The 17,696-nt window shown below is 50.3% G+C and overlaps 8 protein-coding genes across 8 annotated transcripts; 3 read left to right on the top strand and 5 right to left on the bottom strand.

The window, feature by feature from the left end:
- Window positions 1-187: 187 nt before the first annotated feature.
- On the top strand, window positions 188-3,912 carry B0T23DRAFT_406050 (uncharacterized protein; the record flags this gene model as incomplete). Its single annotated transcript, XM_062839074.1, has 4 exons — window positions 188-492; window positions 562-2,539; window positions 2,590-3,762; window positions 3,847-3,912. The coding sequence occupies 4 exons, from the start codon at window positions 188-190 to the stop codon at window positions 3,910-3,912; spliced, it is 3,522 nt and encodes a 1,173-aa protein (XP_062690449.1).
- A 2,373-nt stretch (window positions 3,913-6,285) lies between these two features.
- B0T23DRAFT_421607 (uncharacterized protein) lies at window positions 6,286-7,388 on the bottom strand (the record flags this gene model as incomplete). Its single annotated transcript, XM_062839772.1, has 2 exons — window positions 6,987-7,388; window positions 6,286-6,879 (listed from the first exon to the last, which is right to left on the bottom strand). The coding sequence occupies exons 1-2, from the start codon at window positions 7,200-7,202 to the stop codon at window positions 6,286-6,288; spliced, it is 810 nt and encodes a 269-aa protein (XP_062690448.1). The 5' UTR covers window positions 7,203-7,388.
- A 755-nt stretch (window positions 7,389-8,143) lies between these two features.
- B0T23DRAFT_383782 (Acetokinase family-domain-containing protein) lies at window positions 8,144-10,407 on the top strand. Its single transcript, XM_062837428.1, has 2 exons — window positions 8,144-9,410; window positions 9,542-10,407. Exons 1-2 carry the CDS (start codon window positions 8,575-8,577, stop codon window positions 10,113-10,115), a joined length of 1,410 nt encoding a protein of 469 aa, XP_062690447.1. The 5' UTR covers window positions 8,144-8,574; the 3' UTR covers window positions 10,116-10,407.
- A 362-nt stretch (window positions 10,408-10,769) lies between these two features.
- B0T23DRAFT_183457 (uncharacterized protein) lies at window positions 10,770-11,346 on the bottom strand. The gene has a single exon (XM_062833106.1). The coding sequence runs from the start codon at window positions 11,249-11,251 to the stop codon at window positions 10,859-10,861; it is 393 nt and encodes a 130-aa protein (XP_062690446.1). The 5' UTR covers window positions 11,252-11,346; the 3' UTR covers window positions 10,770-10,858.
- B0T23DRAFT_183456 (uncharacterized protein) lies at window positions 11,347-12,474 on the bottom strand. Its single transcript, XM_062833105.1, has one exon. The coding sequence runs from the start codon at window positions 12,304-12,306 to the stop codon at window positions 11,443-11,445; it is 864 nt and encodes a 287-aa protein (XP_062690445.1). The 5' UTR covers window positions 12,307-12,474; the 3' UTR covers window positions 11,347-11,442.
- A 578-nt stretch (window positions 12,475-13,052) lies between these two features.
- Window positions 13,053-13,441, bottom strand: B0T23DRAFT_406046 (uncharacterized protein; the record flags this gene model as incomplete). Its single annotated transcript, XM_062839073.1, has 2 exons — window positions 13,053-13,261; window positions 13,375-13,441. 2 exons carry the CDS (start codon window positions 13,439-13,441, stop codon window positions 13,053-13,055), a joined length of 276 nt encoding a protein of 91 aa, XP_062690444.1.
- A 2,041-nt stretch (window positions 13,442-15,482) lies between these two features.
- On the bottom strand, window positions 15,483-16,089 carry B0T23DRAFT_454899 (uncharacterized protein; the record flags this gene model as incomplete). The annotated part of the gene is made up of 2 exons (XM_062841222.1): window positions 15,804-16,089; window positions 15,483-15,543 (listed from the first exon to the last, which is right to left on the bottom strand). Exons 1-2 carry the CDS (start codon window positions 15,911-15,913, stop codon window positions 15,483-15,485), a joined length of 171 nt encoding a protein of 56 aa, XP_062690443.1. The 5' UTR covers window positions 15,914-16,089.
- On the top strand, window positions 15,618-16,373 carry B0T23DRAFT_444790 (uncharacterized protein; the record flags this gene model as incomplete). The annotated part of the gene is made up of 1 exon (XM_062840905.1): window positions 15,618-16,373. Exon 1 carries the CDS (start codon window positions 15,912-15,914, stop codon window positions 16,371-16,373), a length of 462 nt encoding a protein of 153 aa, XP_062690442.1. The 5' UTR covers window positions 15,618-15,911.
- Window positions 16,374-17,696: the final 1,323 nt, after the last annotated feature.

Raw genomic sequence — 17,696 nt, 5'->3', positions numbered from 1 at the left:
CATCGGCCGGTCAAATAGCTAGAGTTTGCCGCCAGGAGGCCCTGCCTCTACCCTTCACTTGACGTTTTGATCCTTTGTTACTCAAAACCCTCTCTCTTGGCGAAAAGTGCAAGCTGACCGCCACAATTCGGTATTGCCAGCAAAAAAATAACTCTCAGACACAGAAATCTTTCTTCGCGGCACCACCATGCCTCGTAAGAAGCGTGCGTCCGTTGTGGACACGCTGCTTAGTGTTAAGGGCGTGGCCGGATTACTCCGAAATTTCACAGTGCAAGATCGATTGGGGCCTGACAATCTTGTGGCTAGTTGCTCGAGCAGCCTTGCGGAGCAGTCTTCAACCGGTCGTCACTCGCAAAGCACCTCAGAGACCTCAGGGATCAAGCGTCGTCATCGGCGAGCAGGAACGCGATCAAAGTCAGATCATCTAGGTGCTTGGCCAGAGAGCCTGGAGCCCCGGGATCCCGAAGATACTTTCCAAGATGACGAGTCTGAGTACTAGGATTATGAGGACGACCAATCTTGGGAATATCCCTCTTCAGATCGACATGGTCACACAAGCAGAGCGGATCTCGAGTCCGATAGTCGCTACGCCCTCTTCCAAGCCAGTTGCAATGACTTCTCTGAACCTTCCACCAGAAGCCAGTCCATTCCTCGCACTCCGACCACTGTCCAACTTCCTACTCAGCAAGGCAACAGATCTGTGGTGACCTCTTCCAGGGCTGCCGCCAAATCGAAGTCACCACGCATTGATGGGAGTTACACACGCAAGCCCATGCGTGAAGATACCAATCTTGAATCTTCCGGCTCGGAAAGATCGATCACACGCCAGAAGAAGTCTTATGGTAAACCAAAGGATGACGATCGGTTCAATCGCGAGTCTGCGTCAGTTTTTGCACCGAAAACGGCCATCACGAAGAATGAGCCCCTGAGAGATTATACCAATGTTTCGGATGACGACCAATGCCAGACAAAAAAGGTATATAACGGTCGTTCTTACCAACGCCAGTTCACCAAACAGGCGCCAGGCCGTCAAGTTCGCTTCGTCAAGTCGAATACTCATCTCCGTGGATTGGTTGATAAGCTATCAACACCTAAGTACGACAAGTTCGAGGCTCACTACCAGAAGATGCTGGCTCAAAAGCAAGACAAGGGCTTGGATAATCCGAAGTCACCTCACTCCCCGGCCCCAACTCCAAACCCGGATTCCGATGCACCTCCACTGTCATCTCAGTCCGCAGCACCTGAATTGCTTACGGCTCTTTCATTGCCTGCTTCATCAATCTCCATGGAAACTCGTGCACTTCCTTCGGCATCTGTGCCCAGATCCAGGACGGCGACAGCGTCTGAGGTATCGGCTCCCATTGCATCACCTTCCGCATTTCGCACAAATGCTTCATCCACAGCTGCCACTGTCTCTTCAGATTGGGATTCTACTGCAGTCTTACCCACGGCGTTTAGAACGCCTTCCCGTGCAACTTCCAGGGCACCGTCTTGTGCAGCTTCTAGGACTCCTTCTATCACAGTGTCCAGTATTCCATCACATACAGCCTCTAGAGCAGCTTCTCGTACAGATTTAAGGAGTCCATCTTGCGCAACTTCTAGGACCTCAAAAACTCGACAACATGGCTGCGATTCCTTCATCATTACTTCAGCCGCTGCTTCTATGAAGCCAACACTGAACTCTCGGAAAAGTACTTCAAATCGCGTGGACCCCATCATGTCCCCTCGTCCAGAGTCTACTGAGATTGCATCCATGTGCAGAAATCCGGTAAACGAGGAGCATTTGCACGCGCAGTCGAACGAGAAGGTTGATGAGCATGGCGACAAGCAGCACGGTGTGCAAGTCAATGAGGAGCCGGGTGAGCAGGGTAACGGGCAGGCCGATGAACACGTTGACGAGCAGCTTGGTCAGCACATCGACGACCAGGCCAGCAATCAGGGTAACAAACAACCCGACTCCCAAGCCAAGAATTCTGTATCAGCGAGCAAGGAGACCGCATATGGCGAGCATGCAACTATCCCAGACGTTGCCATCAACGGCAACAACGAGACCGGTTCCAACAAATGTCCCTTGAATGGCCTTCATCCCGAGGTCTATGATTGCAAGCACGACACTCGACATTGCTTCGCCTGCAGTCGTCCCAGAGACGTGCGGTATGTCGATTTCAGGCATAGATATTGCCGCGGAGAGGAACCACAGCGTAGTCTTTGCCGCACCTGTCATCGAAGCCTTGACCGGAATATGGAACTCGACCTAAAGCCCAACAATAGTAATAAGAGAACGCTCACGGACATCAAAAAATTTCACTGGTGCGCGCAGTGTGGCACTATCAGGTCCCATAAATTCCATGAGCATTACCCCTCAGGAACGGAGGTCCCTCCTCGTCACCAGCTGTGCCATCCATGCTGCAAGTGGGCTAAGCTGCTCCACAAGAGTGAACTTGCCATTTATGCCCCAGCTAAAGTGGACGATGACGCTAGCAACAATAGCAAGAAGCGAGAAAGTGGTGATGAAAAGGACCATGCCGGAGATTCCCTGGTAAGCTTGGTCATGCCCTAGCGACGCGGATCCTACTTACAATACAGCAGCATCGGCATAAAGACATCAGACCAGCTGACGATCGCCCTCGAGATGGCCCAGCTGTGATCGAACCCATGCCTTCCAACACCCAAGCTCAGGAAATGCAATACCTGAAAGCTTCGGCACCGGTCGTTAGCTCTGATCCAGGTCATCAGCATCATCCCTCGAAGTCTCGTGCCATGACCGAAAGTTTGGTGTCACGGCCCGTAGCTGAAAGCTCATCTCAGGATCAAACCCTGAGGCCTGTCGCTTATTCTGCACCTGGCAAGCACGATCCTTTTAGTGATTTGGACGTCTATTATTCACAGTCATGGCAGATCCCAGTCGATGATAGTCCTCCTCCTCAACGCAAGAGATCTGCTGCCACCTATAGCTATGATCAAGGTAACGAGGGCCACCTCCACGAAACTCTCCATGTGAACTATCATGAGATCGTTGGCCAAAAGGACACTTGCAACCATCAAGCCAAGCACCATCGTGGCACCCACGAAGTCAGCTTACCGGAGATTTTGCTCACAGTTCCCACTGAGGAGGTTCATATCGCGCAGCCAACCGTGGTTTTAGATGAGCAATGCCCTGAAAGCCCGCTCCATGATCACTTTTCTCAGTTCTCTTGGAAAGATGGTGACGCGCATCATCACTCAAAGTATCAGCGTCAACTATCAATGCAATCACAGGCAAGCAATCAGACTGTGCACCCCTCGGGCAATAACTTCACATCCTGCCGCAACAAAGAGAACTACCCGAATTACGCTCCTCAACATACTACTCCTAGACAATTTCATTGGCCGACTGGGCGGGGAGAGGTGGACAACAACCAGCCCAAAGGGCTCTCCGACATGTTCTACGAAACAGCTGAAGGCAAGCGCGCCGATGCTTTCTTTGCCTCCATGAGCAGCTGGTCAGAGCCTAAATCCAAGCTGAAACCTCGGAATGGACCGACGGACAACTACAACACGTGGCCTCCCGGCTCATACAATATGACGGAGCCGGCGGCCTACGAGTACTTAGAGAAACGGCGGTCTAAGAGAGCAAGTGTCATTCCCGGATCGCCTCCCCATGGCCACGTGCGCAATGTCAGCGACTCCTTGTCAGTCGAAACGGTCGGTGTGTGGCAGGGCGTCACTCCAGGAGCGCCTAAAGCGGAGGTTACAGAGCCGGAATCTCCAGCTGGTGAAGAGGTGAGTCAAGTTGCTTTTCGCATGCGCCATTCCCGCAAAAACGGAACAAAGGAAGACAGTGGCTCGTCTGCGTCGAATTTCTAGGTTCTCATTCTTTACTATCTCCTTATTACTCCTTCACCTACCGCCTGCACGTCACTTCCTGGCTGAGTATACTGTCTATCATATTCACTGATCTTCCGCGCTCCCCCTCTTCTTAAGATCGTAGCCATGTGGCTACTATAATGTTTAGTTTCACTCTAATCATGTACCCATGACTATTTTTAATCGATTTCTCTGGCCCCTTTGCTACATATACCTGTTATGCCGAACGGTCATAACAAGCACACTTGGTTGTTGTACCGAGCGGTAAGACATTATGCTTACAGTGCAAAGCTTCATACATTCTCCTTGCTGTTTTCGGCCTGTCGAGACGACATGAAGGCACATTCATCCAAACTCCTTTTTGCTCTTATAAGGCAGATTCATTATGATATTAGCGCAGGTGTGGAAACCTTTTCTACCTACGGGGCTGGCAGGAAGAACAAGGCAGACTCACATCAGTGGCATCAAGTCCATTCTGTTCATGATAAGACACACACTGAGGGGGGCCCAGGGTTCAGCAAATCCGATGTAATAGGCACAGAACTACCAAGTCTTGTACATGGCAAAGTACCACTACATCGGATAGTTCTTGGAACATCCCTCACCGATGGACCCAGAAGCGAATGACAAAATGACAGGTGTCATTAAAAGGCTTTCCCTCAAGAACATGGGAAGCTAGCGAGTGGCAACCGCTATACACCTCTTAAGTCCGACATAAACAAATACCCAAGCATCACAACCAAGCAGTTGACACCCGACCCATTGCAAGCCTACAGTATGGCTGTACGTGACAGCAATGCTACTTATGGAAGAACGAAACCCAAACCGTTGAAGAAATCGTAGCGCGATCGTCGGAATAGAACAATCAGTATGGACTGACTCTCTCTGCCTTCTAGTTTCCACATTGATACAGAATACACGACCCCTACTTCACAAAGAGAACAGGCAGGCTTTGGTGGTAGTGCCATTCAAACGCTGGTCACGGTAGCCATCCTTTCCCTTGAGCATTCTTTTGCTGAATTTCGTAAATGAGCATGTACAAGTGGAGCCATAAGACGAGCAACCGTAAATGGAAAAGTGATAATCAAAAAAGAAAAAGGGAGGAAAAAAAGAGAGCCCAGGTCGGGTCAAAAATTTGCAGGGGATTTAAGCCTCCGGTACACAGAGCTTTATCTATTCGCTTTTTAAACATTGCTTTTAGGACAAGGTGAAATGGATTTTAAAGCAATAAGCTCCTCTTGTTTGCCAGGCTCTCGTTATTCGATGCTGGCACAAGGGGAGAGAGCGAGGACGGCGGACACAGACTTGGGAAACAGAGAAAAGCCTATAGACAGACAATGCATCACGGATCAAATCCGTGGTTCACGAGGTGATAGCTCTTGTTTCATACATTGGTGCTGTGCACAAATCATTTGCAATGCTAACGGAAAAGAGAGGGCGGGGTTCTCAATATGTCTTGTCACGCGGCGTGTTGGCCATGTCTGATGTTTTGCTATCCCAAGTGAAGAGTCTCCCTTATTACATCTATCTTTATATGTGTTTTCATACCGCAGCAAATGACAGCACAGCACTACATCAGCCTTCGAGAGTTCCCAGACGATCTGCTGTTTCCACGTATACGGATCGCTGTTCAAGGTTTCGGCTTTACCCAAACCCTACAACAACCCTTTTTACCGTAGAGCACACTACCCAGAAGTGCCCATGAGTCGAATGTTGCTGGTCGAACAAAGTGAACGCCCAAGAGTGCTGGCAGAAGATTGCTACCGCGTAGCTCTCAAGGTAGCTCTTATGCTAGAGGTTGGCTAGTATACTGACCAAGACCCCCAAAGAAATAAAGACAAAAACAAACCAAAAGAAAGCAAAAATGAGCTCAAAGCCTAACCTCGAATGTAAATACGTGAAAACCACAACCCCCTCCCACACCTACGCCATCCATAGAACTTTCATTCGCTAGAGGTCGGTTGGTATATTGACCCAAGTCATGAATCAGCTGCTACTTAATAATAACAAAAAAACCAACCCCCCCCCCCCCCCCCCCCCCAAAAAAAAAAAAAAAAAAAAAAAAAAAAAAAAAAAAAAAAAAAAAAAAAAAAAGAAAGAAGAAAAAGAAAAAGCAGGGAGAGAAATAAAAGGAAGAAGAAACAACAACAAAGAGTTCGTTCCCAAACTTTGCTTTTGTCTCGAGTACCACAACACCCCTAACCCACCCGTGATGCCTGACACATCCATCCATACCCTTGGGTTTAAATGATGATAACCAAAAAAAAAAAAAAGGAAAAAAAAAACCGAAAACGTGCATTTATCATGTATCCATCCATGGAACTACTCCTGTGTCAACGTCCTCGGTTTTGCCGCGCGACCCCATCCCTATTTTAGTCCGTAAACAGGCAAGATACAAAGAGCGGTGGAAAATCTTCCTAAACATCCACCTGTTCCTGTTTACTTTTGTGCTGCTGCCCTACTACTTTCTGCAAGTGGCAGTAGTGGGCCTTGTGGCTGGGTCCGAGATAGGGAGAGAAGGGCTTGCTCGGGTGTTGGAAAGTCCAAACCTGAAGGTTGGAATGGTTCGAACCGAGCTTCTGGTGGTGCCTGTGCCTGCGCCTGCGCCTGTGCCTGTTGTTGTTGTCGTCCCTGTTGCTGTGGTACTTGCGGTAGCTCCTTCTGCCCTGGCGGTAGTTTCCGTAGCTGTTTCTGTTGTTGATGATGCCCTAGTTCTTGCTGCTGCTGTTGTTGTTGTTGTTGTTGTTGTTGTTGCTGTTGTAATTGCGGTTCACCGACGACAATATCTCTATCCACGCTGGCAGTCGCACTTCGCGAAGGAGCAGTGAAGTCAAAGTCACGGCCCTCAGCTGCCCTCTTTTCCCGAGCCTTTAAACGCTTGACGCGACCCAGTTGCCTGTCCTCTTTGGTAACTTTCTTCAGTTGTCTGCTGATGGTGGCCCTGCTGACGTTGCAATCGCAGGCCTCTTTGAGAAACTTTTGCATGTCTTCGATCAAGGCATCGTCGTTGTACTTGAGCCACTCGACAAGTTTCTGTTCGACGACGAGGTGCGAATGTTAGCTTGACGGGTTCCTAGGACATGCCTCCCCTACTATAAAGGTAGTCGGCAACGCGAAATACAACACTACGCAGTACGTACCTCGAGGTTCTCGGCCTTTAATTTCTCCGCATTTTTACTCACATCCGGTGGTGGTGCGATCCTGCCATTGGCTTCGAACTCATACCTCCTTCGACGGATGGTGCGCTCATCAAAGCCCAGAATAAAGCCGATGTCGTGGTTGGACAGTTTGTCCCTGAGAGTGAGCATCCTTTCAAGAAGGACTCTCTGGTCCTCGGTAAACCGCTTGCCCGTCATGATGGAATAGCCACCTACGCAAGGGATTGATCACGTTCAATAGACATGCCGATTGCGACATGAGGTGTTGCCTAGGAGCGCGATGGTTGTAGCAGCCGTGAGAGTGATACCAAACAGCGTTAAGCAACGAAGTGAATGACGGACATTGAATTGCTTATCCCCGGACGGACATTCAGTAGGACGGGCTTGCACGGGGTTTGCTTAGTTGAGATGTGCGGCGGCCTGTCCGCACTTGGCAGTAAGGTTTTTGATGGCACATCAATGCAGTGGCTGTCATATCTCTCTGTCAGGGTTAGGGTTTTGCTTTTAGGACTGTCGGTAACAGCGTGCCAACTCGCCAAACGAGAGTATGCAATCCAAACTTGGACCTTCACTGCACAAAAGTCACGAAATTCTTACAAGCAATAGCGATTTCTGAAACTTTCTCTAAATCCAAATGATCAGTAACGTATTTGATCCTGGTTTTCACTTACAGATAGTCAGTAGCTATGCAATAGGAGATGTTGATAGTCCAGGCCTAATCTGTCAGTACTTTACTAATCAACACCATTGCCCAAATTCTATATGAGCATTCTGAGCAAAGCTATTATCGCAGAAACCACCCAGCAATATAAGAATCAGTTTTGAAAAGGTAAAAGAGCATCTCATGTTGAAGTTCAAAGCCTAGGAGTTGGTGGAGCTAAACCGAAATGAAGCATTTGAGACGAACCGCCTAGGCGGGTAGGGCTGCACTAACAAAAGCACCAACCCCTGATTTGAATGATGTCAACCAGAATTTTGGTGCGGGGAACAGCATGGGATCCCCACTTTCTCCGCATGCGCTCCAAAACTCCCGCTTACCAGAAAAGCTCGGCCATGAGGCCGTCGACGTCATGCAACTCGAATACTGTCAGCTATCAGACCACTTTATTACCCCACCACAACCGACACTGGCTCGTACCCACCGCTTAATAGTAGTAGTGTACACTACAGCATAGGAGCTCAAGAGCGATCTGTCGGTCCTTTATGCCACTTCATCCAATCATGGAAGAAGCAGGAGATGCCAAACATTACGACTTGTTGGGCCGGGGACGTCGGTGTACAATGTTTATACACTAGCGGGCCGTCAATCCTTCCTCAATCTAGACGAGCCGAACCAAGCACTATGACATGTCGTCGTGGTCCAGCACACAAGGAAGAGGGGCCGCTAGAAATATGTGTTCAGCGCTCGAATAAAGGTTGAAATAAGACGCCATTCTCGCTCACTGGTGAACCCGTTTCACCCTCACATGCTCCTCTGCCCTGGCGATACCACGAATCCAGGACGCCGACCTCATCAATAACCGAGGAACTAGAAGAAGCACTAGCTTCTGCTTCCCCATCGTAGCCCACCATGAAGGACGTCGAAGATATTCACCGTCCGATGCTTAACAGCCTCCAGAGTACATCAGCCAAAATGAAGAAGATTGTCCTCTCAGTCAATGCTGGATCCTCCTCCGTCAAGATCTCAGCCTACAGCGCTCTCTTTGGCCAAGCGCCCATCCAGCTTGCCGAAGCCCAAATAAGCGGCCTGACCGCACCACCTCCCACCCTTCGATACACACGGCATGGCGAGAAAGTAATCAACGACGAGGAAGTTAAAGACCAAAAGGTGTCCACCCAAGCCGATGCCTTCGATATCCTCGTCAAGGCTTTGATCGACGACAATGGTGTCCCCGAGATCAGCAGCAAGGAGGACATCGCCTACGTCTGCCACCGCATCGTCCACGGCGGAGACTTTGTGCGGCCCAAGCTGATCTCGGACGAAACCTACCACAACCTCGAGAAGCTAAACGACCTGGCGCCGCTGCACAACTCCACCAGCCTCGTCATCGTCCACCGCTGCATGAGCGACATGCCCAAGACGACCTTTAACATCGCCTGCTTCGACAGCCAATTTCACCATACCATCCCCGAGCACATCCGGACGTACCCCATCAACCAGGACATCGCGCGGAACAACCATCTGAGGAAGTACGGCTTCCACGGCATCAGCTATGCCTTCATCACCCGTGCCACCGCCGAGTTTTTGGGTAAGAAGGTCGAACATGTCAACATCATTGCTCTCCATCTCGGATCCGGAGCGAGTGCGTGCGCCATCAAGGGCGGAAAGAGCCTTGATAACAGCATGGGATTGACTCCCCTAGCTGGACTTCCTGGTGCCACGAGAAGCGGGAGTGTCGATCCTAGGTTAGTTTCCGCTTTGTCCTATTTTTTTTTTTTTTTTTTTTTTTTTTTTTTTTTTTTTTTGGCCCCCAGAGATGTCATCTTCCCCACCCCCTTTCCCCAAACTAATCCATCTTTTCCCACCCCTCTTCCAGTCTTGTCTTCCATTACGCCAGCGACGTAGGCAAGCTCTCTCCGGCCTCCACGAAAGATCTCCACATCTGCCGCGCCGAAGAGATCCTCAACAAGCAATCCGGCTGGAAAGCTCTGACGGGCACCACCAACTTTGGCACCATCACCGCCGCTTTGGACCCCTCCTCTTCAGACACCACCTCCCATTTATCTCCAGAGGAAGTCGCCAAAATGCGTCTAGCATTCAACATCTTCGTCGAACGCATCTGCGCCTTCATTGGCGCATACTACGTCTCGCTCCAAGGACAAGTCGACGCACTCGTGTTCGCCGGAGGCATCGGTGAGAAGAGCCATCAGCTGCGGGCAGCGGTCGTTGAGCAGGTTAGCTGTCTTGGGTTTGGACCCGTAGATAAGGAGGCGAATGAGACGAGGGTCAAAGAGAAGTTGGATGATAGTCATGATGTTATCGAAATTGCTCCTCCAAACTCAAAGAAGGGGAAAAGAGATGGGAGAGAGCATAGGGTATTGGTTTGCAAGACTGACGAGCAGTTTGAGATGGCGAGGGCATGTGCCGAGGATGGGGAATTTTGGCGATGAGGTGGTGCAGTGCGTGGTGGTGGATGGAGGGTTTTCGATAGAGGGGGGAGGAAACTTCGATTTTGGCAGAAAGAAGAGTTCAAGTTGAGAGAGGAAACGGAGACTCGGTTGGAATGAGAGCGGGCAAGTTCAGTTTGTTGGACATCGACGTCTCTGGGAGGTCAAGCATGTTGACAAAGTAATAAAGCACATGCATTGACCAAAGTTGCTCGAGATCCATTTTGGAAAATAGGGTTCAGATGAAACGAAACGCTTAGTTAGGCCTGCATACATGCGTCTATTTCCTTGCAAAGCACGTTGAGGTGCCAGCTCCAGCCAGGAGTACGCATCTGCCGCTAAGTATATCTGCCTGTAACAGTGTGCAGATGTAGGTGCAGGACCTTTAACGAGTAACAGACGAAAAACGACGACACATCTACATGTTGATGCACGGTCTTCGCCTTATACGCAAAAAGGTTGGAAGGGTGGAAGAGTAGCTATCCTGCACCTAGCATCTTGGTGATGAATTATGACCTACCTCTTGATAAACATTTTGCGTACTTACCCTGGAACGGTTTTCCTGGAAAACAAATAGCCCGTGCTAGTTATGCCCATAGACGTAGTAACATTACCTGTTGATCACAGGGGAAGAGTCTAGCGTCATCATAGGAAAAGTATTGTATGTATGGACAATTTGTCAAGCTTGTTATTGGTCCTTCAACTATATAAGACGCTGTGTGTATTGTGTAACCAAGAAGAGGATATCAATGCCAGTTGCAAACCCTAAAATTGATACACTTGGACAGTAGAACGCCAAGCCACTCATTCCATACGGCCACCATCCTGATCGGCCTGTTGTCGGATAGATGACGAGAAGAAACAACTTCACCCCTAATTGCGCCGTACCCTAAGCAAATATACCCCTTGCCCTCTTCCATGTTGCCTAATCCCAGTTCATGTTGATGATTGAATGCAAGAAACAGAAAAAGAAAAAAAAAGAAGAAAAAAAAAAGGTCTCCACCATGCGTGTACATGACCTCTAAATTGTAAGTGTGTAATCCCAGGCAAAAAAAGGCCTTTTTGACAAGTACCGACCCCAGTAAGATATTGCATGCTTCGCAACACAAGAGAATAGCGTGAGGGTTGTTTTGTACCATTCCCTATAGGATCCAAGACAACGGAAATGTGAGAACCCGCGTCGTAAAAGCGAAAGCGCGGCGGATACGTCATGTCTGACAGCAAACACGCCTGTCAGCTGGCAGTGGCGAGACACAAATGCTCAATCCTCCGAGAAATACCGACGCAGATTTAAAAGGAAAAAAAGGGTCATATTAAAATGTAGAGTTGACTAAGAAGACCCTTCTTGGCAGGCGACTGCCATAGCCAGAGCGTCTAGCCCGCTACTCGGCGTTGGCACGGCGACCGAAGGGCTCAGAAGAGGAAGGTTAAGTCCACGCATGTCCCAGGCACTCCCAACCCCAGGTGTGAGTGGTAGTGTGGCCGGGCTAGCGGCAGCGGCGACGGTTGTTACTGATGTTGTTGACTTGGATCGGGAGGACTTTCCTGAAGAAGAAGGCTTGCGCTCTCCAGCTAGAGATGGCCGGGTAGATGAGCGCGACTTGTCCTTGTAGTGTGTTTCCAGATGCTGCTTCATGTTGTCGGCCCGTGTGAACTTCTTGGTGCAGCCTTGAAACGAGCAGGGGACCGCCTTTTCGGCAGTGTGAATCTTGGAATGCCTCGAAGCATGGCCGGATGTAGTGAAGGTCTTCTCACAACCATGGCTGTCCCGATACCTGCACGGATAGCGCTTACCGGCCCTTTCGGTGGCTGCCGGGCTGGCAGCATCATCCTCATAAGACATGGACCTGCTGTCGCTCATGGTGCGCGGCCTCTTCGCACCAATGTAGCTGTGAGCGTCGGAGTAGTCCTCGTAGGGCCGAGTATCGATAGGGTAACCCCGGCTATAGTCATAGATGGGAGTCATGGGAGAGATGGGCTCGTTGCTCATTTGAGAGTCATAGGAGTCGGATCGAAGCAGCTCTGGAGTGTTTGGTGACGACGAGATACTCCTGGTCAAGGCGGGGTGGTAAGGTTGTCCAAAGCTGGATGGCGCGCGGTAAGGCATGGGCTGATACTGGACCTGGGGAGCTTTTTGAGGCTCATCATCGTTGAGGAGCTGGACAGTGTGTCCATTGGCGTCCCTGGCGAACATGATGGTAGCGGTAGCGCGCAAAGCAAGGCCGGATGACGGATAAAGATGGGGCGGAGATGGTCCAATAATTGTGGACTCGGCGGAAGGCGGAGGATCGACGTCGGCGGAAAAGAACCGAATGGATTGCAGAAGACCAAAAAGTTACAAGCTGATAGAAAAAGTTACTCTGGCTGAGAACAGGCGCAGCACACAACTTCCGAAGCAAGTTTGGACCGTCGTTGGTTTGCTTCTGTGAGGCTCTCAGAAAAGGCGGTGCAATGTAGCTAGACGCTTAGGTAAAATGGCCCGCGCTGAAAACTTTTCGCTGTCGGTTGCCGAATGTCGGGAAAAAAAAGCTCAAAGCTCTAACCACGGATTCTGTCCTGGGTGATGTGTGGTGAATGCAATGGGTCGGTAAAGGTAGGACCGATACTGTATCTGTCTTTGTCGTTTGTTGTTGACTGGATGTGGTGACTGTATGTATACTCCTAAGATGGGTGGGCGAAGAAGTCGGCGTCCTGTGGACGGATGAGACGGACGGTGAGGATGAATGCTTCTTGGATGGAGTAGCGAGCGGAAGATGAAGACAGGAACGAAGAGGAGGATAGGCTGGATAATGAACCCTTTTTTATGAAGTGAAGGAGGGCACGGAAGGCACGGGACAGCCGGTGTTAATAAAGGGAGGCACGATGAGCTCTCGGTCGGTCGCTGGTGCGTCGCTCAGGCGGGCTGGCGGACATCCGACATGGGAAAGTGACCGGGCGCGCTCAAACCCCATTCTCAATCCGTCTTGCATCCTGGGAACCCACTTGGCGTCCATCGCGCAGGGGTGTGTTTCCTAGATTGTGCCATTGTTGCGGACGGCCAGCGAGCGCAGCGAGGGGCTGCAGGTTGAGCAGCCGCCAGGCGTGAAGATCCCTGCGAACCGGGCAGCTACTCCCTACGGTACCTTCCAGTGTGTTCCTGAGACCGTAATCTGTCAGGTATTCCCGTAGGTACCGTTCAGGTACGTACCTCCCGTCTCCCTTCAGCGCTGCAGTGAGGAGTGCTGAGGGCAGCACAGTATAAGGGCGTATCCCGCCAACCCACCGTTTATGGAATAATGTTGGCACTGTCCGGCCATCGCCCCGTCCAGGCATCGCATCGCCGCGCCCATCGTTAGTCGCATCGACCATCACCGGCATCGTCTTGTCTCTCCACTCACTTTCCCAGCAGCACCTTGGCTTGCGACACGAGCGATGACCTGGACGAGAAAAAAAAACCAACGCTAGTAAGTAAAATCCTGACTGAGTGTATTCGTTGCATGACTCCCCGACACGAAGGGACTGCAAACATACGGCAAAAGTCCAAACTAGGTAGTTGTAGTACGGGAACCATGTTCGAATGGCACGCAGCAGCGCGGTTTTGCAGGCCTTTGTGCGAATTCAGACATCACACTCAGGCCGCGTTTGAAAATATGCAGAGAAAAAGGAACGGTGTCTCTGTTGTGCAAAGGATCATGTCGACTCCAAGTACCCTACAAGAGAGGGTCTTCCCGCAGGCTAATTGATGTTCTGTCACAGTTGCCGTAACATAATCATTACGCTTATATTCCCGTTTTCGACAACAGCCAACCTTTGCAAAAACTTAAGCCTGCACACCCCGCTCACGCCTACTGTGTACTCATCCAATCCTCTCAACCCCTGCTTGGCTGACATCCCGGCGGCATGCGTCGCCCTAGAGACCAATTCAGCTAGCTGCAAAATTATGGGTTGCCCCAGGATATACGAACTGGGAACGATGACGAAATTCTTGCTACATCTTCCCCACGACCGACCGTTTGCCCTCTCCGGCGCGACAATCGTTTAGGAGCGAGGGCCCTGTGGGCGTTGTCTTCGTCCTCTTTCCCATGGCAGCGCCATATGGATACCAGCCAGGTGTAATATGCCAGATAGTACCTGTGTTCCGCCCACTTTTAAGGGTCCTTGGGTTGATGTTGAAGAGGCCGTCTAATGTGGATGGGATACGGAACTTGGGGTTGGATGCTTGTTGAGGATGTGATCAAAGGGATCAAAGGGTTCAAATTTTTTTAAAAAAATGTAAAAAAAAAAAAGAAAAAAAAAAGAGCTCTTTTTGGGTAAGTTGCAACAGCTCCGCTAGTAAGGAAAATCCCATTTTCGGCACTAGCACCGGTACTTTGTAAACTACATTGCTAGCTAGATCAGCGCCGGAGACACGGATGGGTGTGGCTTCCTTGATTTGCACATCATCGTGGGGAGCGTCTAGGGGAGGAGCAGATCAGGTACATCGAGACCACGCAAGGCCACCCGCCTGTAGCATCCAGTACTATGCAGTCTGCTAGTGTACAAGGAGACAACGGGCTGGCGGCAGACACACGCACGCACGGAGGCCCGGGGCCCGGGGCCCGGGGAAGGTAGTATGAATCCCCCCCAGCATGCCGATTGATTGGCTGCTGGCTTGCGGCTTTGGGTATCGCCAGGAAACCAGAGATGTGAATCGATATCTCTCTTTGCTGAAATCTGGATCCTCTCCCCCAGCTATCCTTCCACCCCCTTCTTCCCAAACCCTTCAACATCGCAGCTGATATGGCACCGCCTAGACGGCCATGGCTAACAGGGTGGTGGGCGATCATCATGGACATTTCCAAACCGAGTCAGCATCTCCTCAACAACACCTTGTTTGGGTGCCAATAGTTGCTTCCTCCGTACAGGGATAGCTTCCAAGCCAAACTAGGCGGCGGCAGCTTGGAATTTCGGAGGGAATTCCCATTGAGCATAGTGCAGTTCCTACCGGGCCCGGGCCTTCTGGTACACTTTCCCACTACGAGTCACCTCCTTGATAGTTTAGAGCCCCTATCGAATTCGCCAAGGGTATCCCAGACCTTGCTGGCTGTCAAAGACGACTTGGGGCTCAGAGAGACATGCAGCTAGCGTGTCGCGCACCGTCCCCTCTGCTCCCCATCCCACGGCAACAACCGACCAGTGTACAGCTCGCGCAAAAAGGCCAATATTTGAGAAAAAAAAAAAAAAAAAAGAGAAAAAATAGGATGACGTCAGCGGCGGCAGCGAAAGGACCCCAGCTTTGTTTCTCATAACAGGCCAGAAGCCGACACGCTTAACAATGAGGTATCCTAACGACATCGGCAATTTCCGTCTTTTCCATGCTGACACCTTCTGGTGATAGTGGGATTGGGAAGCTTAATCTGCTACCTCGGCGTGGCTATCAAGCTCTTGCACAGCACTCGTAAGACCCCTGATACTGGAGGGGGCAGGCCACACATGTTATCAATGCAGGGTTCCGTTGCTCGGAAAACAAGATGTTTGGTTACCTGCCCTCAGATTCAGAAATCTCACAAGTAGGTGAATATACACAATGACAGACGGATAGAGGCAGGATGAAACGCAGTCAAACCCAGGGTTCGGAGCTGCCAGCCATATGTTCCCGCTGGTGTGCCTGTGTGTGTCTCGCAAGACCTCATAAAGTCACTGGCCTGCCCAGGACCTACATACCAGACCTACATAGCTGCATCAAGCTTCTGAACCCGTTTACCCCTGAGTTTGGAGGCAGTATCCTTGGAATTTTGACTCGTGATCCCTTGTTGTTGGCCATCGGCAGGGAAAATCGCCATGATGCACAACAAAAGGGATGGAAAAGTGGCTGTTGGTGCTGAGACAGATAGGCACAAGGGGAAAATCACGAGGAGCACAGCAAAGCAAAAGCTTGGAAGACGGATGGATTCATGGATGCTTGAGATCGAGCGATTTGGTAACGTGGCATTGACAGCCCCGGGATGGCGCGGCGTTGGTTGTCACGGTTGTGCAAAAATTGTCGATAATCTCGATATTCCAATCCACCAAGAGCCAACATGGCAGCAGACAGCAAAGACGACGCTACGGGGCAATAGGGACCGCGACTGGCCCATCTGCTCGTCCACTTCTTTAGCTTCTCATCAATTCCTGGCTGTCGGTCTTCGTCGTACCAGAAATCGCCATGGGCGGCCCAGAGCTACCCCAGTTGAGGGACGAATTCTGAATTGCAATGCCGATGGACAAGCCAATAATCGGAAAGTTACCGATCGAGGTTCCTGAACCCTGCGCCTCATGTGGAAAAGAATAGAGATGCGTTGGTTCCTTTCCGAAATGGACGCCATCGGAGCCTCAGCAACGTCTCCGCACACAGTGAGCGAATTGCCCTTAGGTTCTTGGCAATCTGTATAGTATGGCCTGTCCACACGATAGCTTCGTAATCGGCACGGTACCTGTAGTCCACAGAGCACAGTATGCCTAGGCTGATATACACTACTATCGTAGAATTGGGTAGAATATTTTCCGAATCTTAAGTAGCGAGCTGGCGATACATTTGTATTTACACGTGTAGCCGCCTGCGACAAGCTATCCACACCTCAAGGGACCTTGGCTGATGTGCAGACCAACTTTAATAGCTCGTTATGTACCAGCAGTCAAATTACGGCCGCCGCGGATCTCCTAAAGAAGGAATTTGTTGTCATTGATTCATAGCGTGTAGAAACCAGGAACGAGAGACAAGACTATCCACGAGACATTAACAACAATCGGGCGCAACGGCTATAGACAGGGAGTCATGTACACTTATATCCCTTACGAACGGCCAAGGGTCTATCATTCGATCCAACTCGGACCATCCGGCTTCCTTGAGTTGAAGATGCACTGCAGTTAACGTTGTGCGTAATAGTAGCTGAAGAGGAGTTGTGCTCCGGCAGGAAGTGGTATAACTACGCTGGCTATAGCTCCATGAGTTTGTACAGACATTATACAGCTAAAAACGCTCCACGGAAGGCTGAACATTCGGGTGGTGGGTAGACGTCATCATTGTAGCGGCCACATAGTACATACCCTGGATTGTTGTGCTGTCTTCATTTCCCCTCTTCTGAGTGCAAAGATCAAAAGCACAGTCCGCCGTCGTCTGTCGTTCCTTCCCTGTCCACGCGCATCAAAATGTTTGTCCCCACCCACTGTACATATTCTCCGCATTTGAAATCCCCAAGTCCTGGTAAGAAACGGTCGTATCTACGCAGTACTAGTGCTTTGGCTAGTCTCGAGAACAACATGGACCTATCTTGATACCGCTCTCTACTTTGTAGCACTAGGGAGAAGTTTAGTCCAATAGCTAATTACATGAAGGTGCTCCGACATCTTTTTTTCTGACTAAATGGATCAAAATAGGTGGACGTGAAAAAGGATCTCAAGTACAAACTTTAGCTATATTTACACTCAAACTCGACCGACGAGAGCGGGATATCAGTTCATGATGGCCCGTTACCAAAAACTGATGTAGTCAGGCAATAACACCAAAGTTTAGGGACAAAAGCTCCGGCCGTATGTGAGGGGTTGTGTCAGGGGTCCAATTCTCCGCCTGTCTATTAAAGAAAGGTC

This window comes from Neurospora hispaniola (genome assembly GCF_033458365.1).
Source record: "Neurospora hispaniola strain FGSC 10403 chromosome Unknown B0T23scaffold_6, whole genome shotgun sequence".
In the NCBI taxonomy this organism is placed as follows: Eukaryota; Fungi; Ascomycota; class Sordariomycetes; order Sordariales; family Sordariaceae; genus Neurospora; species Neurospora hispaniola.
This window is presented reverse-complemented; position numbering and strand designations above follow the sequence as displayed.